Raw genomic sequence first — 24420 nt, forward strand, 5'->3', positions numbered from 1 at the left:
ATATATACATATACAACATCTGATATTACTCATTACTTAAAAGTTAGCTATTCAACTACATTGAATAAGCTATTTAACATCAATTGTGACATACCATACTTGGAGCAAAGGCTCTTGTGAGATACCTCACCTTTGGATTGGCAATGCTGTGAGTTTGGCTTTCTACTATACTTTTATTTCTTTTTTAAACAATTAAAAATTTTTTTCTCTACTAAACTTTTCAATTCCAATGTGAAAGATGACCTACATTCATTGCCAGTGTATATATCTTTTTAATCAAAGTATAGTTATAAGTAGATCTCACTTGAATATTGACTAACCTTAAGCCCTTTTGTTTTGATTTTGTTTGGATGTGACCATGGTGATGATGATATGGCCCACACTTAGAAGAAAACCTTGAAGTCATGAGTATATATCATCATTATTTAAAATGTCTCAAAAGATCTTACTACAGGAATCTTAATGTAAATCTCTTTGTGAGGTAATACACCAACTACTAATTTGTCTTGTGTAAATTCAGGGTTTTTTTTTTGTAATTTATTCTTTTTTTTACTTTTTTTTCTTTTTTGGTTAGGCAGTTGGGGTTAAGTGACTTGCCCAGGGTCACACAGCTAGTAAGTGTCAAGTGTCTGAGACCAGATTTGAACTCAAGTCCTCCTGAATCCAGGGCTGGTGCTTTTATCCACTGTATCACCTAGCTGCCCCAGTAATTTATTCTTAAATATATTACCTATAAAATAAAAAAAAAATTAGTCTTTATGACATTTGAGTAAAATTCCAGATTTTGTAACATTTGTTTGCCTGTATATGATTTCTATCTCCAAAGGCCACAATATCTACCTCTTTAATATACTTACATGCATATTTCCTTCAAGTCAGCTAAATTTTCATCTTTGCAAGAAGTCTTCTAGGCCCTCTTTTTTTCACAACTGAGAATGACCTGTTTATTATAAACAAATTAGCATAGCACACACAACAGGATCCATTTAGGTAGATAGATCAAATAGTTGTTCACAGTCCAGTAAAATGGTAGTCACTGATGGTCAAAGTAATCCCTGAATCAGCAAGATCTGTAGATATAATTTAGTCCAACTTGATGAAGCCAATGTCTTTCCCATACTGACAGAAGCACTGGTGACACATGTTCAGGCCGTACTTGTGGATAAGGCTATGATGGTTTGAACACATGTGGAATGCCCAAAACCCCTGGCCAAATTTATGAGGGTGACTCCAGTAGAGCTGCTGGTGACCAATGGTGCCACTAGCAAAGATTTGAGAAGAAAGCTTCTAGGCCCTCTTAATGGAAATATCTTCTTTCTGAGACTACCTCCAAATTGTCTTGTGTGTATCATGTTTGCACATTGCTTTTTGTATGTTGTCTCCTTCACAAGATTGTAAATTCCTTGAGAGCATATGCTATTGTTGTATCCTCATAGTTTTGGTTTTTTAACTTTCTTCCCACTAAGATCTTAAAGTATTAACAAAGGCACCTGCCCTGTAAGTTCATCATACTGATGATGGGGCAAGGTTACAGGGCAAAATCAATGTCCTATACATGTATAGAAAATATACAATGGATTTAGGCTACAAGCATTGAAGGTGGGATTAAATATATCTATAAATATATCTATATATCTATATCTATGTCTATGTCTATGTCTATCTGTGTATACATACATATATATGTAGATATACAATATGTTCATGTATATATACATACATTGCACATGTGTATGTAAGCATGCATGTATATATGCATATATATATGCAGTGGATAGAAAACTGGGATTAGAATCAGGAAAATCTGAGTATAAATCTAGCCTCATTCTTACTGTCTCATCCTAGTGAAGTCACTTAACCTCTATCTGCCTTGGTTTTCTCGACTCTAAAAAGGGAATAATAATAACACCTACTTACCAGGGTTGTTGTAAGAATCAGATAAGTTAATATTTGTAAAATGCTCAGTATAGTACTTGACACTTAGTAGGCACTTAATAAATACCTATTTCTCTTCTCATACATGTATATCTATACATACATCTCTTTTTATATACACACAAACACACATATATTTGTTGTTTACTCATTTTTTAGTTGTGTCTGACTCTTCATGACTCCATTGTGGGTTTTCTTGGCAAAGATACTGCAATGGTTTGCTGTTTCCTTCTTCAGCTCATTTTACAAATGAGGAAAAAGGCAAACAGGGTTGTGACTTGCTCAGGGTCACACAGATAGTAAATGTCTGAGGCTATATTTGAACCCAGGTCTTCCTGACTTCAAGCATGGTACTCTATCCACTGTGTCACTTAGCTGCCCTATACATACATACACAGATACATATATTCACACATATACAATACACACATATATGCACACATACATGTATACATGTACAGGAATATGTGTGTGGGACATGTGATAGGGTATGATATACTATAGGCCTATTGAAAACTGTTGAAAGGCATAAGTCATTTAAGACCAGAGGAAAAGAAAATAAAAATCTGAGAAGTAATGATAGTCAATAACTTAAGTGTTCATGTGCTCACTAACATCTAGTATCCCCACCAGTCAAGTAGTATAGTGGGTATAGGGCACAGCAGGGAGTTAAGGAGGGCCCAAGCTCAAATCCAGCCTCAGATACTTATTAGCTGTATGAACCTGGGCATGTCTCTTAAACTCTGTTTCCTTCAGTTTCTTTAATTGTAAAATGGGGATAATTACATGTATTTCACAAAGTTCTTGTGATGATCAAATGATATAATATTTATAACATACTTCATATAATACTAGACGCAAAATAGGTGCTTAATAAATTTTTTGTTCCCTCCCTTCACCATCCATAGATTAAAAAAAAATTAACTTATTAAAATCTCCAAGTCAATATTATCATTCACCTTAGAGTTTTTAACCCCTTTCCACTCAACACATCAATGCTGTGTTCTCTCTCAGGTCTTTGACTTTATGAATATTTGGGACTCTTGTAATTGATAAAACCTATGGTGAAATGAATTTCTGAATTATCTTTCTAAAAAAAAATCCCTTTTGAAAATTTGCTCCATATGGCAGTTGTGTGCATCCCAGAACTATCAAAAAAAAATCTTTTGGAATCTGTTCAACAGAGGGCTCCATTCATGTTCCCAGCTCTGTTGCGTTGCTCAGCCTACTAAAAGATAACTGAGTCATTGCTTGAATGTCACTGGATTAATTCTGCTATCTGAAGCTAATGCTACAGATAATCACGGTGCATTGTTACCTCATTCATTCATACCTGTACTTTAAGAGACAGCCATTGTGTGTGAATTCACAGAAGCTGAACTGTACAGTTATAATTTCTAAGAAAGAAATTCTATTTCTTCCTGAGTCACACAGTAAACACCTGAGCTAACTAGAGCAGATATATGGAATGGGATGAGTGAATCTCCATGGAGTTTAAGCCTCATGCCTAAAGAGATATATTTGACTCTTTTAATTTGCTTTACGAATAGATGCCAGAATGCTTCTGACCAAAACCCTAGTCCCAGATTTATTTACAGCTCAAAGAAAAGGAGGACTCCCACATGCATTCTCTCCTCCAGGCAGCATGTCTCACTGTTCTCCATACACCCTGTGTCCCTTCTACTCTCCTCCCCCTTTACTCTCACTGATCCCTCACCTCCTCTCCACAGTTGTCCCTGACTGCTATAGCCCACACTAATATCTCTTGTCTCTGACCTACTGCAATTATAATTGATACCATGTAGTTTGTCCTTAAATTATCTGTATGATGATTAACAAAGATTCTTTTTTGTTGTTGTTGTTGTTGTTTTTTAGTGAGGCAATTGGGGTTAAGTGACTTGCCCAGGATCACACAGCTAGTACGTGTTAAGTGTCTGAGGCCGGATTTGAACCCAGGTATTTCTGACTCCAGGGCCGGTGCTCTATCCACTGCGCCACCTAGCTGCCCCAGAAAGATTCTTACTCATACCTTTTATTTGATGTATTAGAGCATCCTTGTTCACTACCTCTAGCCTTGGAGGGATTATTAGAGTGCTATTTTGCTTCTTTTCCAAACTTGCTTAGGAGCCAGTAGTCAAAGAACTCTCACTCTAACTGGCTAGGCTATATTCCCCTACCCAGTGCTGTTTGTACACTCAGATACATGAAGTATCTTGGTACATTTGGTCTTGAGCTCTTTACAATGCTTATGAAAGTCTAATCCCCTGCCCTTCACCATCTACTTCTCTTGACTCTAGCTTTCAGTTCAGTTTAAATGTCAAAAACACAATGTTTTTTCCTCTGAAATTCCCCTTTTTCTCTTAGCCGCATATCTTCAAAATAAAACAAAACATATTGAACAACTGGGGATCTTGTTGACCAACGGATTTTTATGATGGTTTAAAGGTTTGAAGATGAAAGTGGACATTCAGGATAAGATCATAGTCCTAAAACTATGGTTGTTCCTGCCTACCAGCTTAGCAGAGATAAATGGAAGTGAGTGGATAAGCCATAAAGACATTTGGCTCCCCATTGGTGAAAGGGAAAGGGAAAGAAAGGTTTCAGCATCTTTCCTTTCTGATTTTCTTTCCATCTTTTTGCTTGATCAGCATTCATCATTCATATTCAGATTGTCCCCAGTCAGGAATCATTACCTCATCCACATGCAGAGGACCCAACAGCAGTTTGTATGATCCTTTTTGGAGTTTCCCTTCTTTCTCCCATCAGCCCCTTTAATATCAAGGTCAGGGCTAGTTTGGGGGCCTGGAATTTGAATGAATGCTGAGTAAACCTATCCCAGCCAGGAAGGTAGATCTCTAAATCCCTCAGGGTCTTTAACTCTATATCCCCATGAGTAGTGCTAACAAGAGGTTACTACAACGTTTGAAATACCATAGGAAAAAGATGTTAGAAGGATTTTTTCCCCTAAACCAGACCTATGATTTTATTGGTATAGAGAAATATCACTGAAGGAACTCTTCCCATTCCCTTTCAAATGTTTCTCCACAAATATTGAAACTTGTAGTCTTAGAGAGTTGCCTAGGGCACCAAAAAGTTTAATGACTTCTCAATGCTTGTATAGCTAGTATGTCAGAAATGAGATGAACGTAGTTATCCTTGAGTCTGAGGCTACTTCTCTTTCCACTATGTCCTACTGCTGTAGGATTAGCATGGGAAATAAGGAGATCAAAATAGAGTTCTTTGCAGCTGACATGATAATGAATCTAGAGAATCCAACTGCCTCAATCAAAAAAAAAAAAAGCAATAAATGAGTTCAGCAAATTTGCAGTATGTAAGATTAATCCACAAAATCATCAGTATTCTTATTTACTAGTGATAAAGATCAAGAAAACCTAATTTAAAAATAATAAATCCCTTTTACAATAACAACAGAAACTAGCAAATATTTGGGAATTAACCTACCTAAGATTACACAGGACCTGCACAAGGACAGCTATAAAAATATAATGACCAGAATAAAGGAGGATCTAAATAACAGGAAGGGTATTAAATAAATACTTGTGCATGGACTAGAGTAATATAGTAAGAGTGACAACATTGCACAAATTAATTTATGTGTTTAATGCAATAACAACTAAAACACCAAGGGCTTTCTTGATAAAACTGACAAAAATCATAATGTAATTTAGATTTTTTAAAAGTACAGAAAAATATCCAAGGACGCACAGAAGTGAAAAATGATGAAGGTGGTCTTATTCTGTTTTATATATACACACATATACACACATATACATACCTACATACATATACATATATATGCACACACACATATATGCATATATACACACAGAGAGAATAGAGTCTGATAAAGCTATAGAAAGTAAAAACTGAAGAAAGGATCCAATACTATATAAAAATGGGGGGAAAAGGTTGTCAGTCTGGTTGGAATGGGATTGAGACTGATAAGGTCTATATTCTAGTAAATTCCAGCTAAATGAGAGGTTTCAATATTAAACAAAGACACATACACATATACACATATACACATACTCACATAGAAGATAGTAGAATACAATACTTACTTCAGTTGTGAAAGAGAAAAGAACAAATAGAAGGCACTATTAGGGACAAGATGTATGTTTAACTACAATGTGTGTTTATGTATATACACATACATATATATTGTAACTATTGGAATGACGCCACCTGCTGGAGACCTACTGTAGAAGAGTTCCACCCATGAAGCGAAGGTTTTTGAGGGCAAGACCAGGAGTCTTTTCTTTGGCGTCAGGAAGTGATGCGGGCTAGTGGGAGTAGGAAGGAAGAGACTGGCGCTCGGTCTGACTCTTTCCTTTGGACACTGGTGGAGAGCGGAGCTAGAAATGTGCTCTCCCTTTAATAGATAGGAATCTAGGCCTTTTTCTCTCTCTTTACCAAATTCTTATTCTCCTTAAGAAATGCTTAAAAGTCTAACTCTTGCTAAAGCTTATAATTTACTGGTGACCACTCATTGGATATTTTAGACAGACTAGCTAGAATTTTAGCCCTTAACAATATGTATATGTATACATGTATTTAACATGCACATTATTAAGCAATATAACTCTCCAAAAATGCAGATCATGGTCCATTCATGCCTGGCCATTTTGTGCAACTCTTGTCTGTGTTCATCTATGAGTTCTTCATTTGATGGATAGAGTTTCACCCAATGTTTAGAAGCTGTCCTCACTTATACCTAACACTGTTTACTGGTAATTATTCTGGCTATCCACTTGTTATCAGTTTTTTCTCTTCCTATTATACAATTTCTTGATTTTTCTTTAACTCCTTTTTTAAAAAAATTAATTTGATTTTTTAAAATGCCTGTACATACAAGACCACTCTCATTATAGGAAGTATCTGCTACATTCTAAGTACATTTAGGTATAGTGGATACAAATAAAAACAAAACAAAACAAAACAGTTATTGCCCCCAAGGAGCTTACATTGTGGTAAGCAAAGGTTCTTAACATGGGATCCAGAGATCTGCAAGAGGTTCCATTGATGGATTTTTTTTTTGAGGGGGGAGGTGTCTGTGAGCTTGGTTGGAAGAAAAATTATGTCTTTATTTTTTCTAACCCTTGGCTCAAAGGGCCAATTGTATGGATCGCTATTTTTGTTGGTGGAGATGAATGCTTTACCCTTGCCTAAAGGAGGAGTAGGTGAGAGCTGGAAAAAAACAAAGATTGAGGCTCCTCTGACTTGCAACTTAAAGAGAAATGATTCACCATTCAAATCTCTTTTCAGGTTGCTGAAAAGAGAGAAAGACTTTGGGATGATGTTGATGTGTAGAACTTTGATCATGTCTTTATTAGCTTTATTGCTGCATTAAAAGATGAGACTGGGGACTCTTTGTTATCTAAGTTATTTCACGTCCAATGGGAAACTTCATTCAATCTGTGTTATTTTCATATTTAAATTTCCATTTTGCTTTTGACTTGAATAAAAGGATTTATTTGCTATTTGCTATATGTTGTCATTATAGAACTGGTATTTGGTGGGAAGGGGGGGACAAGCCTTGAATATATAGCTTGGAGCTCTTGTTTCTTAGTAATGTTAAGGCGAAAATTCTAGCTAGTCTGTCTAAAATATCTAATGTGTGGCCACCAATAAATTATAAGCTTTAGCAAGAGTTAGCCCTTTAAGCATTTATTTTTTAATTAATTATTATTTTTTTTTTAGTGAGGCAATTGGGGTTAAGTGACTTGCCCAGGGTCACACAGCTAGTAAGTGTTAAGTGTCTGAGGCCAGATTTGAACTCAGGTCCTCCTGACTCCAGGGCCAGTGCTCTATCCCCTGCGCCATTTAGCTGCCCCTCTTTTAAGCATTTTATTAAGGAGAATAAGAATTTGGTAAAGAGAGAGAGAAAGGCCTACATTCATCTATCTATTAAGGGGAGAGCGCATTTCTAGCCCTTCTTTCCGCCAGAGTCCACAGGAAAGAGAGTGAGTCAGAGCGCCAGGCTCCTCCTTCCTCCCACAAGCAAATGTCACTTCCTGATGCCAAAGACAAGACGCATGGCCTTGCCCTCAGAGACCTTCACCTCATGGCTCAGCTTTTCTAAAGTCAGTCTCCAGCAGGGGGCGTCATTCCAATCGTTACAGTAAGGAATAGTGATCAGGAGCTTAAGTTGAATCTAAAAACTATTTCCTTATGACTAATAATTTTAAGGGAGCAGACAGAGATCCCTCTAGCCCCAAACCTCCTCTCTCTATGGAGAGGAGTGACCAACTACTGGCCCTAATCTCCACCTGGGTCTCCTGGCAGTAATCGCAATTTTTCCTGGAGAAAAGTGGGGGGAGAAGACTCTAGAGATACTTATTCTTCTCTACTTGCAAGCCACATCTAGATAGATTCTTGAGGACATGTAAGCTGCATGGGAAAGTGAAACAGCACCCATACATCCTATCCCCTTATATTTCTTTTTTTTTCTTTTAAATTTTTTTTTGCAGGGTAATGAGGGTTAAGTGACTTGCCCAGGGTCACACAGCTAGTAAGTCTCAAGTGTCTGAGGCTGGATTTGAACTCAGGTCCTCCTGAATCCAGGGCTGGTGATTTATCCACTGCGCCACCTAGCTGCCCCCTGCCTTTATGTTTCAGTGGGCAACTGGGTGGTGCAACGGATGGAGCAATGGACCTAGAGTCATGAAGATCTGGGTTCAAATCCAGATTCAGATATTTCCTGGTTGTATGACTGGGCAAGTCACTTGACCTCTGTCTGCTTCAGTTTTCTCATTTGTAAAATGGGAATAATAATAGTACCTACCTCCCTGAATTGTTAGGTGGATAAAGTAAGACAATATTTATAAAGTGCTTTGTAAACCTTAAAGCATTATATAAGTTCTATCTATTATTTAGACAGTTTCCTTTGTAATCTGATGTTTTAAATTTTGTACATTTAAGACATTATTCTGAGAAGGGGTTTGCAAGCATCCCCCAATCCCCAAAGTGGTCCATAACACATAAAAGTTTAATAACACCTCTATGTAGGTATTGAATACATATAAGTAAGTACAAAATATATAGAAGATAAAGAAAAATTGATTCAGTGGTGAGGGCTATTGACAGCTGTATGTGTGTCTGCATGGAGGGGGGATAGGGAAGGGATCATCTGAGAAGTGGCACCTGAAATGAGTTTGAAGTATAATAGAGATTCCAAGAGGCAGAGGTGAGGAGGTAGAGCACTGCAGGTTGAACACACAGGATGTTATTAAGACATATTTCTTTATTGATTAATTGACCAATATATTGAAGATGAATCCTATCAAACAAAGTTTTGTCCTTGCAGAAATCTATCTGAAGAGTAAATTGTCTACTACATGCATGCTTTTGATGTGTAGGCTACTTCTTCCCCAGGGGAAACAAGATTGTGATGAAAATCATCGTGTCAAGTGAATTTCTTCTGAAAACTCATTCATGATAATGACTAGGTTATCCGCTGGCTGGATTTGAACTTGACCTGTGGGTGAAAGGTGTCCTAATAGACCATGACTTATCTCCTGAGTCACTCCATCTCCTAAGTGATTGTTTCTGACATTTCTGAAAAGCTTTGTTTGAACAATCAATCCCAAGGTTTGACTCCCGGAAGAAGATAAACTGATAGGCTCTTTGGATTTCACTCCACCACAAAGCATGGTTTTATGGAGCCATTTACTAAACCTTTAGCCATTTCTTGTTGACTGTGTGCAAACTGAGAGAACAAACCTATAATTTTTTATTTCCATAGAATACAGTCAGCCCTCCCTAAGCCATAAAAGAAGAAAGGATCTTAGAGGCATATGTTTCCTGAGGAAATGGGGGTTGGATTCATTCTCCAAAAGTGAGATAAGAAAGGGATGAGCAAAGTGGTTCCTAGAATGTGAGAGATGCCCCTAAAACCTTGACCTTGTCTTGAATGAAGTAGAGGGCCCCTTAAAAAAACAAAACAAAAACAAAAACGAAAAAACAAATCACCTGAACTTCTGGAAAAAGTAGCCAGAGGGAGTGTTTCTTTGGCCTTGAAATACTTGACCAAAGGGGGAAAAAACTGTAAAGAATTCAAACTAGTCTGGGAAATAACTTGCTTGCCAAGAGTATAAGAGGGGGGCATCTAGATGGCAGAGTGGATAGAATACTGTCCCTGGATTCAGGAGGACCTGAGTTCAAATCTGGATTTAGACACTTGACACTTACTAGCTGTGTGACTCTGGGCAAGTCACTTAACCCCAATTGCCTCACTTAAAAAAAAAAAAGAGTATAAGAGGTATCCACCCCCTTCTGGCCTCTTTTCTTTACTGCAGGACCAAGGGTGTCACTTGTCCTGTGAGGGTGCTCCCTGTAACTCTGCAAGAGGCCTCTGCAACCTTCCCCCAAAGTATCAATTCTTGAACCATGACTCAACAGGGAAACCTGTGTTGAGGACCAGAGCAGTAACAACAAGAATTTCCCCCATGACCCCACTGGAGAATAGGGCTCTTGGTAAAGGCTTGCAACTAAATTGTGGAGGAAGGGGGAATGGGGAGAGTGAACAGGAGCTGTCCCTGGTCCTTCTGCTCTGTAAAGACCTGCTTCCATTTCTTCTTCAAAGCAAAAGGCATTTCCATCCATAGCTGGTGTTTAAGAACTAATGCTCACACATACACACATGAATATGTGTTATATATTACATAAACATGTATTATGCATATATACATGCATATACATAGATACATTTGTGTATGTGGTTTATAATGAATAAAATTAAATACATAAGATTACAAAGGAAAACAACTATCTTTCAATATCTATCATCTATCAATCTCTATCTTTCTATTTTGCTCTCTATCCTTTATCATCCATCCATCTATCTATCCATCTATCATCCATCTCTCTCTCTCTCTCTCTTTCTGTCTCTCTATCTATCTAATGCTTCATAGGCAGCCCAAAAGGGAATTTCCTAGGAAGTAGAGACAGGCATTTTATAGAGCTGAACCTACACTAGTCATGTATATATGTATACATAACATGGGGAAGCTAGGTGGCACAGTGGATAGAGCACTGGCCCTGATGTTGGGAGGACCTATGTTCAAATCTCACCTCAGACACTTACTAGCTGTGTAACATCTGGGGCCATCTCCAGTCATCCTCATATATATCTTGCCACTGCACCCAGATGGCTCTGGAGGAGAGAGTAAGGTTTGTGAACTTACACAACCCTCCCTCACTTAAAATCTAAGTCACTGCAAGTCATGACATCACCCTAATGTCATGGTCCTCTTCAAGAATGAAGGACAAAGACAAACAGCATTCCATAACATGAAGATATGTATATGCATGTATATGCCCATACAAATATACATACATACATATATACACACATACATCCATGTTTGTGTATAGGTGTATATCTCTATATGTACATAGTATCTTGGCTGATTGAATGTTTTACTTTTATCTTTTGATCCCCAGTACCTAGCATAGTGCCTAGAACATAACAGTAATTTAATAAATGCTTACTGGTTGATTGATGAAGGAGGAGGCTAAAATATCAATTATGTTTGAGCTGCTACAATTTATCTTGAGGAAAAAAGCACAAGGCCTTTCTGTTCTTCCCAGAAAATACAGACCATTTGGAATCTAAGACAGGCACTATACCCATGTTGTGGAAGGAAAAAATGCCAACACAAAACGATTCAAATTTTGAAAAGACTAGGGACTGAGAGCAGCTATAATTTTAATTTTAGGTATGGAAACAAAATGCAAGAGTTTGTAGGACTTGTTGCCATATCAGTCTTCTTATCACATGACACATGGACAGAGCCTAATGTCCAGGATATAGAAAACACATCTTAAAGAATGAGTGACTCCTTGTTGCTAGGTGACCTTTTGAATACACTGTTCTATGGAGAGGGAAATAAAAGTCACAATAAATGAACTCAGTCTTCCCTTCCCTTCCCTTCCTTTCCCTTCCCTTTCCTTTTTGCATTTATTTTTAGTGGAAGCATTTCTCTGCTGCCTTTATTTGACCTTTTTTTTAAAAAAAAAATAAGGTTTTGCTTCATAGCCAGACTGAAAGGGAATTTCCTAGGAGGTGAAGACAGTCACTTTTATAGAATGGGGCCTACTGTGTGTGTGTGTGTGTGTGTGTGCGCGCGCGCACACACACATACATATACACACAAAGTAAGTCTAGCTGTATAAAAAAAAAATCTGTCTGGAGACAAAGTTAGCTTATTACCAATTGGCTTTGTGGGCAATGTGTGGGAGGCAGCATGTGCCATCTTTTTCATGACCTCTAAAAAAATCAAGACCTTTTGGAAGGACTGAGAGCAGCATGATATTGCATGTGGCTTCACATGTTATATGATCATGCTGGGGCCAGTCTCACTCCCCTGTCTTTATCCTAAAATATCTTTCCATTGCTTGCTATGGAGACCTGAAATGCCACCATTAGAAATTAATGTTTTTTCTTCTCCCTAAAAGGTTTTTCAGTCTTAAATGTAATGGTGCATTTAAACTCTGACCACCTAATGTCTTATTTATCTATTGAATACCTACTGTATACAGGGCACTGAAAATGTCATATAACAGAAAAAGGAAGAGAGGTGCAGGTGCAATTATCACATATTTGGGAAAATAATAGATTTGGAGTACATCACTGGATTTGAATGCTGACTTTTTATTAGGTACTTAGGTATACTGGGCCTCAGGTCCATCCTTTGTAAACTAGGTATCACCCTCTTTCTTCTTATCAACATCATTGTTAACATTTATATAGGACTTTAAAGTTTACAAATCAGTGCACATGATATCTCCTTTGATATACTGTTTTGAGTAACTCTGGGTACTCCAAAAACATAAGAAGGAAGGAGAAAGTCATGAGGAGCATTAAATGAAAGAGGAATTTCTGTTTCATTCTAGAGGTAATAGATTCCATTACCATGTATTTCCTAAGCCTTTATTGTACCAGCTTCAGGTGACACGAAGTGATAAACAATACTCCCTCCCCTCAAGGAGCTTACATTCAAATGGAGGAGGAGTGCAACTTACATGTATAGAGTTATTTCAAGGGGGAAGGAGAACATTAACAACTGTTAAAGCCTGGGAAGACCTCATGTTTCATCTAGCATTTAACATCTGAGTTGTGCTTTATTGGTATCTTAAGAGGCAGAAATGAGGAGAGAGAACAGACATGAAGAATTTCCTATACAATGGCACAGAGGTGACAAATGGAATATCATATATAGGGAATATTTAGCAAACCACTTTAACTAAAATGGTGAGTCTGTGAAGGACTGGAATGATAGGTGGGAGCCATATTGTGAAAGACTTCAAATTCCAGGTTGGAGATTTTTTTGTTTTCTCTTAGAGAAAATAGACACCCACTGGGGCCTCATGGGTATGAAATGACATGATCATATGGAAATATCAATTTAGCAGATGTATGGAGGATGGATTGGAGATGATTGGATATAATGTGACCAATTAAGAGGCTGTAGCTACAGTTCAGATGATATAAGGACCTGAATTGGATAGAGGTTATATAAATGGAGAGAAGGAGATGGTTAAGTGGCCTATTATGGAGGAAGGATTGATAAGCCTTTGCAACTAATTGGATATGGGTGTGTATGTGTGAAGGAAAGATAAAAGCATGTCACCTGCAAAAGAGGAGCATCTATGGAATCTCTCTGTCAAGAAGAAACCCATCTTTACTGGTTGTTTCAAGGACAGCCTTTGTGACATTGTTATTATTGAACAAATACTTCCCCATTTGTTGTATTAATTGATGTTGATGGTCAGTAGATAATCGAACAAAGTTTATATCTATGGTTGATTATATCAAGAAAACTTGTATAATCTTTAGAAATGCATGGGAGATAACCTATTTGGGGAGAGCCTTTAAAAGCTGTATTTTACTCTACTGTTCAATCTCAGATTAGTGTATTTAAGAAATCCCTCTCTTTTGGCTTCATAGTGCTCCAATCCAGAGATTCCTTTGGTATATCTCAGAATATTCTTCATATTTAAGTCTTCACAGATGTGGGTAAACAGGCTTCTCAGCTCATTTACAAGTGCTTAATATAAAAAAAATTGCATTTTTTGGGTATAGGACAGTGATTCCATCCCACTGAAAATGGAAATGATACAAAAGGATTCACACAAACAACACAAAAATCACATGAAGGACTCAAAATAGCCCAGAGAATCAGTATACTTCCCTGGTATCTGTAAAATAAAAGGGTTGAACTGGACAACATATTTTCTTTGAGTTCTACCCTCAATGACTTAAAAAATCATAATTTTGCTTGCAGTATCATCTATTAAAAAGTTTCTATATAGCAAGTAATTATGCTTCCCTCTTCCCCCCTGCCCCATAGCCAGTCTTTACCCTAAGTAGCTATTTCCATCTTCTTTGGATGTCAAAGTACTATCTTTGAAAGTCTCTTATTTAAGGTTCATAATAGCAATAACTTACATATATGCACTGCTTTTCAGTTTCCATGGTTTTTTCCTCACAACAACCCTAAGGAATAGGTATTGCAAGTATTATTGTTTCTATTTTTCATTTGCCAAATCTCATTGTTTCTGACCTAAAGACATTTTTCAGATATGAATATTTCTCTACACTCACTCAGCCACTTCTCTAGTTCAGGGCCTTGCCACCTCCTGCCCAGACTATTGCAATAGCTTCCCATAGGTTTACCTGTATCAAATCTCTCTCCACTCTGATCCATCTTCCCCACAGCTACTGAAGTGATTTTCTTAAAATGCAGTTCGGATGAGTTCAGCCTTTTGTTCTATAATCTCTAGTCAGTGCTGATTACCTCAGTGATCCTATATAAATGCCTTGGTTATGTAGCATTCTTCATCACATGGACCCTCCTGCCTTTCCAATATACTTCCCCATTGCTCCCTTCCAAGCTTTCTATGATCTAGCCATTCTGACCTACTTGCATTTCTCACAAATGTTGAGCCATCTGCCATCTCTGACTTTGTATTGGATGTTCCCCTTTCCTGGAATACTCTCCTAATATGCCTCTGTCTTCTGAATCCTGATTTCCTTCAAGATTAAGATCAAGCTCCTCTCACTGATTGCAGGAGACCTTTCCTGATTAGCCCAGCTGTTGGTACTTTCCTCTTCTAGATGTTCTTAGTTTGATTTGTATATGCTTTGTATAAAGCTATATATGCTCATGAAGAATAGAAGTTCCTTGAGGGCAGGGACTGCTTCACTTGCGTCTTTATATCCCCTGTGCTTAGTAGAGTGCCTGGATCTCTAAGTAAGTATATAATAAATATTTGATGATTTATTGGAAAAATTGGGGACATACACTTACAAGGAACAACCATTTGTACCAACCTGCACAAGGGATCTTTAATGAGGACTTAGGCTCAAGCCCTTTCCATAGTAATGATAATAATAACAGCTAGCACTTAAATAGTGCGTTAAGATTTGTAAAGTCTACATAAATCTTCATAAATCTAATCCCATTTGATTCTCCCAACCCTGTAGGTGCTATTATTATTCTCAAGCAGCCAAAGATTAAGTGGATTGCTTACATAGCTATAGAGTGTTTGAGATCAGATTTGAACTCAGATTTTTCTGACTCAAGGTCCAGCACTTTATACATTGTGCTACCTAGATGCCTCCAAGCTTTTTCTCCTTCTTTCTTCTTTTTAAGGGATCCCAAGAGTGATGAGAGATTGTCTCTAGGGGCATTAATTATGTCTTTGGAGAAGCTCATGGAAGAGGTAGCCATCTTTACCCATGAGACCTGGATAATGTGAATTCCTGTAGAGTTTGCTAGAGGTCTGGATTGCTATTGTTCTCAACTCCTTAATCCACATAACTCAGAAGCTGACATATCTTGCCATTTCTATCTGATATCTCTCATATATATCTACTCTCTGCTTACAAAGGCATCACCTCTCAACTGGATTATTGTAATGTTTTCCTAATTTATCTTTATGCTTTTTTTCTTTTCATTTTAATTCATACTCCATATATTCAAGTGACTCACTGATACTCCAGCAGGACAGAAAACCCTGGGGTAGCTACAAATACTTGCACATGGGATAATAACATTCCTCTCTCTCTTTTTCCATCCATTCTGTCAATCAATCAATAGGTTTATTGATAGATTAAACAATTTATTAATAAATCATGGAGGGGCAGCTAGATGGCACAGTGGATAGAGCACTGGCCTTGGATTCAGGAGTACCTGAGTTCAAATCTGGCCTCAGACACTTACCACTTACCAGCTGTGTGACCCTGGGAAAGTCACTTAACCCCAATTGCCTCACCAAAAAATAAAAAAACATAAAAAAATAAATCATGGAGCAAGTATTTATTGAATACCTCTTTTTTTTGTTCAGTCCTTTCAGTTGTGTCTGACTTTTATGACCCCATTTTGGATTTTCTTGACAAAGACGATAGAAGGTTTGTCATTTCCTTTTCCAGCCTATTTTATAGATGAGGAAATTGAGGTAAACATGGTTATGTAACTTGCCCAGCACAACTAGTGAATGTCTGAGGCCAGATTTGAACTCAAGAAGATGAGTCTTCTTGACTTCAGGCCTGGCACTCTATCCACTATGGTGCCACCTAGCTGTTCCAAATCTACCATGTGCCAAATATTGCTTTAAAACATGGGGTGATTCACCTTTCTCTGTGTTCTGGACACCATTGGTAGCCTCTGGAGCTCTTCTCATAATAATGTCTTTAAATGCATAAAATATGTTGGATTATGAAGGAAAATAATCATATTTTAATACAATTATGAAGAAAAAAAGTTCATAGACCTCAGATTAAGAATCCCTACTCTGGAACCTTGTGGCTTTAAAGATAAAAGTGAAACAATTCTTGTCCTCAAGGAGCTTATGTTCTTCTGGGCTCGGGTGGGGGAAGGAAGCATGTGCATATGTAGGTAAATACAAACTAGATACAAGGTATATGAACACTACCTTCTACATGGCAGCTTTTGAGCTATGTCTTGAAGAAAATGACTAATCTCAAGAAGCAGAGGGGATGTGAAAGTGTGTTCCAGGCATTGGGGGGTTGCTGGTGCAAAGGCAGTAAGATGTGACATGGAGTGTTGTACATAAGGAATAAGAAGACCAGAATGCCCTATAAGGAGCATGGAAACCAATGCCCTATTTTCTGGTCTGGAGAAGGTGCTCTTGCTTATCTGGTCTGGAGAAGGTGCTTGCTATCAAAGGAAAATCTTCTATAAATAATGTTTTTTAAGAGATTGTATTGTAAGTGTGTTTGCAGAGGTCAGATGGGTAGCACTGATTTTCTTTTTGTATTTGTGACTATTTTTTTCAATTATTAAACATTCATTTTTGTCCCTCCTACTTGCCCCTCCAGTGATAAAAATCTTGTCATATGTATGCATAGTCAAGCAAAACAAATAGGTAGCTGTGATCTACCTTCTAGATCAGGTTAAGCAGGAACATTATCCCCTGTTCTGGGGGTGAGAGGATGTGTTTAGGTGTCTGGAGGCAGGGTACCTCAGGGTTACTGGGAGCCTTCCAAGTCAAGCTGAGGATATTTTCTAAGGTTGTCAAGGTTAATTTATAGACACAACAATGGTAGAATGGTTGTGAAATAGTTACTCTTATTAATCACTTAGGCTAATTATGGAAATTTGCTGGTTTTCCCCCATTTATAATGTTAGAGATAAATGACATGGCATTGATATTTTGATGAATGTCCAACAGCAAACTCTTTTGCCATAGAATAATGCAGGTCATTAATTGGGAGAGGTTGTGTTCTGAGTGGGGCTCTGGAGACCTTTGTCCATTCACAGAGTGTGATCAGGTGAGCTTATTATCAGGGAAACTCAGTAGCTTTGAGCACAGGTGTATGTGTGAATCTGTGATGGCTTTAACATGCTTCAACCTCAAAATGTTGTGCTGTTTTAAAAAGGCTTATGTCAACACACTCAATCCATTGCTTATGAAGGCTACAAGACAGTTTTGACCTTGAAAAGTGGCTTAGACCCAGTGGTGAGTAGCTAGTCCACTTCTTAGGAAAGGCAGGAAGGTGGAAATGAGCCTGGGAATAATCAGAATTCTGGAAAATCAATGGGATTTCTTCAGCCATTGGTCATACCATTATCACATCTGAGTACATTCAAATTCCAAACAAAGCCCTGACTTCCAGGCCCTTTCCTAATTCTTCTACTTCCTGGTCCACAGAGGATGATAGAATATTAAGAGTGCAAATAACACATTATTGCCATGTTTATGCACAGAACGCAGCATGCTTAGACTGTGAAATTTACCTGGCAGCTCAGCAGTGAAATCGTAGCTAATTAATTTTGCATGACTTTATGGAATCCTGCTCATAATCCTCCCTTTTCACTTGCCAGAAGATGAATGAGGGTAATGCTGCTGAAAATGTAACCTTTCCTGGGCAAAAAAAAATTAAAATAAAATAAAATAAAATAAAATCTCTTTCTGGTTCCCAGTGTGTGAGGGAGTCTGACATTTACCCCATAGTCCCCTGGGGGGAGGTAAATATAGATGGGAGCATTCTCTCCCAAAATAGCATTTTAAGAAAGAGAGGCAAAAGCATTTTCAGGAACTGAATTATAGGAGGACCAAGAGACACCAGGAACAAGGTGGCTCAAGAGCAAGCGAAAATTTAGGAGTTTGGCAGCAAAGAATTGTGGAGAGGTGGCAAGGGTGAAGTCTGTTTTTCACCTGAGGCAGCATGTTATGTATTTTTTGAAGCTCATCAAGTATTGTTCTCTGGGATTAAGAAATTGGAAGTCAATTCTACTGATAGAATTCAGGCAAGCAATTCTTGGCCAAATCAGGCCATAGCTCTCATCATTTGTCCTTACTTTTCTTTATTCTATTTCTCCAGAGGCAGTGTTGTGGTTGTGTAGTGAATAGGGCACTAGATTTGGAGTCAGAAAGTTGAGTTGTTTCAGTCAGGTCCAACTCTTTTTGATCCCATTTGGGGTTTTCTTGGCAAAGATTCTGGAGTGGTTTGCCATTTCCTTCTCCAGCTCATTTTACAGCTGAGGAAACTGAGGCAAACAGTGTTAACTGACTTGTCCAGGATTACACCACTAGTAAGTGCCTGAGTCTACATTTGAATGTATTCACTGTACCACCTAGCTGAACTCTAGGTCAGAAAGACCTCAGTTCAAATCCTGCTTCAGACCTTTATTAGCTACAGTCCTCGGCAAATTCTTAACTTCCATATGTTTCTATTTCCTTATTTGTAAAAAGTGGGAGCTGGAATCAATTGCGTTCTAGGACTCTTTAAGTTCTAAATCTCTAACAAGTTCTATGGTGTAGAGTCATGACTCTAGATAGATACAGAGATCTATGAGCACTACCCTCCTACACACACACATCCACACACACACACACATCATAGGGGTAAGCTTTAGAGATGGAAGAGAACACTTATCCCAGTTGTTTGTAAACTGGGGTCCACAAACTGCAACCCTGGGGGACCATGGAGGGATTACAAAGGATGTATAAACTTAGATGGGAAAACTCATCTTTATTTTTAACAATCTTTAACTAAAATTTAGCATCTTCTTCAATTATTTAAAAAAACATCCATATTATTGTGAGAAAGAGAAGGGCTTCTTACATTTCAGCAGACTAACAGAAGGATCCAGAATACAAAAAGATTCAAACCCTTGGGCTAGTCCAGTCCCCTTGTCTTCAAGAAGAGGGAGTTGAGACTCAAAGAGATAAAGATCATACAATAAGTAGGTAGCAGAGTTAGGTAAGAAATCTAGGAACAAATGCCATAGGTGCTACAGTTGCTTGTTTAACAGTTTAACCAGTCTCTCCCCAGTACTTGCTCCAGTGGCTTTCATATATAAAACCCTTTCTTTCCCCAAATCCCCAAGCATGAGCCTATTTGATCCAAGAGCTACACCAGCAGCCTTCCCATGGTACCTGACCAGAGAGAGCTGGAATGATAGGTGGATAAAACATTAGGTTTGGAGTACAAATATAGGAGTTTGAATCCTAGCTTTACTTCTTATTAGCTTTATGATCCTGGTTAAGGTAGTTAAATTGCTTGAGATTCATTCTCTTTGTCTTTAAAATGAGGGCAACAAGGTGATGCTGTGGATAGAGCACCAGACCTGGAGTCAGGAAGACTCATCTTCCTGGATTCAAATCTGGCCTCAGACACTTACCAAACTGTGTGACTTTGGGCAACTCACTGAGCCCTATTTGCCTCAGTTTCCCATTTGTAAAATGGGAGCTGGAGAAGGTAATGGCAAACCATTACCAAGAAAACCATTGCCAAGAAAACTCCAAGTGGGGTCACAAACAGTTGAACATGACTGAAAATGACTGGACAACACCACCAAACTTTAAAATGAGGATGCAGTGCAATTCAATCCAATAGCCATTCATTAAGCACATACCATGTACAAATAGATAATCAATCAGAAAATATGGCAGGGTTTACCATTGTGGAAGGCACTGTGCTAGATTCTGGCAAAAACAAACACAAAACAAAGTAAAATAAGTCCCTATCCTCAAGAAGCTTACAGTCTACTAAGGGATATATACATATACATATATACATATACATATATATATATGTATGTATGTATGTAGAAAAATCTAGACTTGTGAATTTGGAATGGAGGGAGAGAAACCTAACAACTAAAGGGTTCAATCCAACAAGAATTTACTAATCACCTACTATGTGCCAAGTGCTGTGTATATAAACACAGTGAAAGAAATAGTCCCTACATATAAGGATTTCCTGCAAAAAAGGACACATAATTTCCATACTTGTTCTCCATATCTCATAGGATTGTTGTGAGAATGCTTTGTAAACCTTCAAGTGCTTTTTAAATGCAAGTTATCATCATTATTCCAATTACCTGACTTCCTTTAATATCTGATGTTACTGTTGGATCAATCATCCATCACCACTCACTCCAGCACTAGGACTTCAGGGAGCCAGGGAGTATCTCTAGGGGCTCTTCTGTACACAGTACAAGCCTGCTCTTTCTTCCACCTCCACTTCTGGCAGGTCCCTACTGTCCCTATTATAATGACAGGCAGGATGCTTATGTGGTGGGGGAAATATTGCTTGCACTTGCTGCAAAGGAAAAAAAATCACACTTTTTAATTCAGTTTCAAATTCAGGGTTCTCCCTGGATCCAAGGTTTGAGTTGGTCCTCAAACAAATTTAGTCTGTTTTTACACAGTAGATTGTCAGTCGACAATTATATGAATACTTTCTGAGGTTGAGAACATTGGATTAGGTACTAAAGGTGGGGAGAGGAATATAGTATGTAAAAATGTCTTACATAGGGTTAACAGTCTAGATGAAATAATATGAGTTGGAATTTATCTCATTGGTTGATGCTAGATAAAGATGCATATAAATTGGTATACATTTGTTTGTCTATGAATCAAACATTTATTAAGTTCTTAATGTATGCCACGCAGAGAGAAGGTTTGGGGTAGGACTGACCTCAGATCAAGCGATGCTTGGGTTCATCTACCTTTGACACATACTTGCTATCTTACCTTAGATAAATCACTTAATTATACTCAATACTAAAATTAGCTCTTTAAGGTTATGGGTAAAGGGAGTTTCTTCATGTAGGAAGTTACTGACACTAATGAAATCAGAGGCATTACTCCTATTCCTGGTTGCCAGGCATCATACTAATTGCTAGGGATATAAAGAAAAAATTAAAAAAAACACATTCCTGCCCTTGGGGAGCTTACTATCTAATGGAAGCTCTGTAAAGTAAAACTTTTGTCAGGGGATCACAAACTGGAGCAGGATATAGCAAGCTGGGCTTGGTGATGGGCTGTCTGTTGCCTGAGGACAAGCCTAGCTATGATTGGAGGTAATGATTTGGGATCTTTACCTGCAGATTGAGAGGTGACAGATTCGTTGCCCACAGTGACCCACAAAATAATGGACATAATGAAAAGCTATGTTTGGGATGTAAACTACACCATAGGAGAGAGGATCCACATTAATAGGACCCTGGATCTATTGAAGAAAATGGATGATGGAACTGTAATAGATTAAGTGAAGCTAGGGATTTGTAGGTTCGTTCATTTGTTTCATCAAAAAACATTTCTCCAGGTCTACCATATGCAATGTACTGAGAGGTATATGAAAACAAATAAAAACACTCTTTGCCTTCAAAGAATCTACATACCCAAACGAGGGTGACAATAGAAAATCAGCCATATCCCTTGAACATGTCCTTTTTTCTACAGCACTGAAACTGCAATGGATGTCAGAGTTGTTTAGTCCTGTTCCTCATTAGACAGATTGGAGAAATGTGAGACAAATTGTATACACTGAATTCTTCTAGTAGAATATAAGTTCCTAGATATTAAGGAAGGTTTCTTTTACAGTCATTGTAACCCTTAGGAATGCCTTGTGCCTATTTGATCCTTGATAAATGTTTGTTGAATTAAAGTGAGTTAAAACTTGCCTAGGCTCATAGGAGGTAGAGGCAAGATTCAAACCCAGGCCTCTTTGTAGATAGAACCTGGGGTAAAAAAACCAACAACAACCCTCCAAACAAAAACAAAAATAACTCCTAAAACAAACAAACAAAAAGAAACCTGAGTTATAATTGACTTCACACACTAGCTGTGTGATCCTGGGCAAGTCACCTATCTCTTCTTTGACTCAGTTTCCTTATCTGTAAATCTGGGGGTTGGAATTTTTTTACCTGCTCTAAATCTATGATCCTATAACTCCCATCTCAGGCCAGGACACGACAGCTTCCTCTCTATCTCCATTAGAAATGGAATCCTAGACGACTGTAATTCCAAGTTTGACCCATAGGGAAAGCACTCATGCCTGTATGCATTATATCATCTGCTGTTAACTGCCTAATAGAAAATGCTGGCTATTAAGTACCTTCTGAAGGGTAAGTCAATCGGTTATATAGGTTTGCATACAAATACTGTCTTTTAAAGCTGAAGTGTTTCAGTTTGGTTCATGAAACCTTCTACTGTTACCTGGAGGGAGAAAGCACCCTTTTCCTACCTCTTCTTTCTTCTCTTATAAAAACAGTTTGTCACAAATGATATATGCCCCTATTATTCAAAAGGGTATGTAAAATGTTATATCTCCATCCCTTTTCACTACTCACTCTATTTGTCACTTCCTTTTCCATTCTCTACACTGTCCTTGTCAGTTTTCCTTTCCAAAAGCCCTGTCCAAACACAATTATAGGAATTAGTAAGACCACAGTGGATAGAGTGTTGGGCTTGGAGTCAGGAAGACTCATTTTCACGAGTTCAAATCTGGTCTCAGATACATACAAGATGTGTAACTTTGGGCAAGTCACTTGACCTTATTTGCTTCAGTCATCTAAATCTGTAAAATGAACTGGAGAAGGAAATGGCAAACTACTCCAGTATCTTTGCCCAGAAAACCCTAAATGGGGTCACAAAGAGAAGGACATGACTGAAAATGATTGAACAACAAAAAATATGATCATCTTTGGCTCATAACATCACAAAATGTTACAACTGAAAGGACTTTAGAGATCATCTACTTCTACCCCTTCATTTTACAGATGACAAAAGTGAAGTTCAGGGATGGAAGGTCAATTTTCCAAGGTCATAGTTAGTGGCAAGGTCAGGACTAGAATTCATATCTCCTGACTGTCTGGTATTCTTAAATACATCTCTGCATATACGTATACACACATATATGTATTTGTATATACATGTATATGCACATATATGTATACATGTACACATGTGTGTCTGTATGTGTGCATACTTTATGCTTGCATCTATATATCATCTATCTAATCTATCTACTGAATTGAATGGAAATGTACAACATCCCTTAAACCATCTAAATCACATTGATTTTTATGTGTTCAACCTGATGCTTTTCTAGCTTTCAATAATGATAGGAGTGAATGGACAGAAGCAGTGGGAAGCCAGAAAAAATTCTCTTCAAATAATGCCCCTCCTCCTCATTAGTGCTCTGTCAAGTCATCTTGAATCTGCAGTTTCTTACCTCTAACTCCCTGCCTCAGGTGCCTCTTCTGGGCAGCCCATGCAATGGTACTCTCAGGAAGTGTCAATTCTTTTTAAAGCAGAGGTTCTTAACCTCTTTTGTGTCCCTTTTGGGGACCTGGTGAAGCCTCGGGACTCCTCAGAATCCTGACTTAAAAATGCATAAAATTAAATGCATAGGATTACAAAGGAAACCAGTTATACTGAAATATTAATAAAAAATATGGACCCCAGCTTAAGAATCCTAAAGGAGGGGCAGCTAGGTGGAGCAGTGGATAAAGCACTGGCCTTGGAGTCAGGAGGACCTGAGTTCAAATCAGGCTTCAGACACTTGATACTTACTAGATGTGTGAACCTGGGCAAGTCACTTAACCTCAATCGCCTCACCAAAAACAAAAACAAAAACAACAAAAAAAACCCAAAAGCGAAACAAAAAATTGTTAAGAATTCTAATGTACAACAAAGTCT

At 38.0% G+C, this 24420-nt stretch overlaps 1 protein-coding gene across 1 annotated transcript; it reads right to left on the minus strand.

The window, feature by feature from the left end:
- Positions 1-1083: 1083 nt before the first annotated feature.
- On the minus strand, positions 1084-3736 carry LOC122738287 (40S ribosomal protein S29-like). Its single transcript, XM_043980342.1, has 2 exons — positions 3642-3736; positions 1084-1261 (listed from the first exon to the last, which is right to left on the minus strand). Exons 1-2 carry the CDS (start codon positions 3734-3736, stop codon positions 1084-1086), a joined length of 273 nt encoding a protein of 90 aa, XP_043836277.1.
- Positions 3737-24420: the final 20684 nt, after the last annotated feature.

Source organism: Dromiciops gliroides, chromosome 2 (genome assembly GCF_019393635.1).
Source record: "Dromiciops gliroides isolate mDroGli1 chromosome 2, mDroGli1.pri, whole genome shotgun sequence".
In the NCBI taxonomy this organism is placed as follows: Eukaryota; Metazoa; Chordata; class Mammalia; order Microbiotheria; family Microbiotheriidae; genus Dromiciops; species Dromiciops gliroides.

Excerpts from the sequence above, each read along its gene's own strand:
- LOC122738287 (XM_043980342.1), bottom strand. The coding sequence starts at position 3,736 with ATGGTATCAATTATAATTGCAGTAGGTCAGAGACAAGAGATATTAGTG. Across the intron at positions 1,262-3,641 it reads GGAGAGGAGGTGAGGGATCA|TGGCACCATTGGTCACCAGC; the intron begins GTGAGAGTAAAG and ends AATCTTTGCTAG.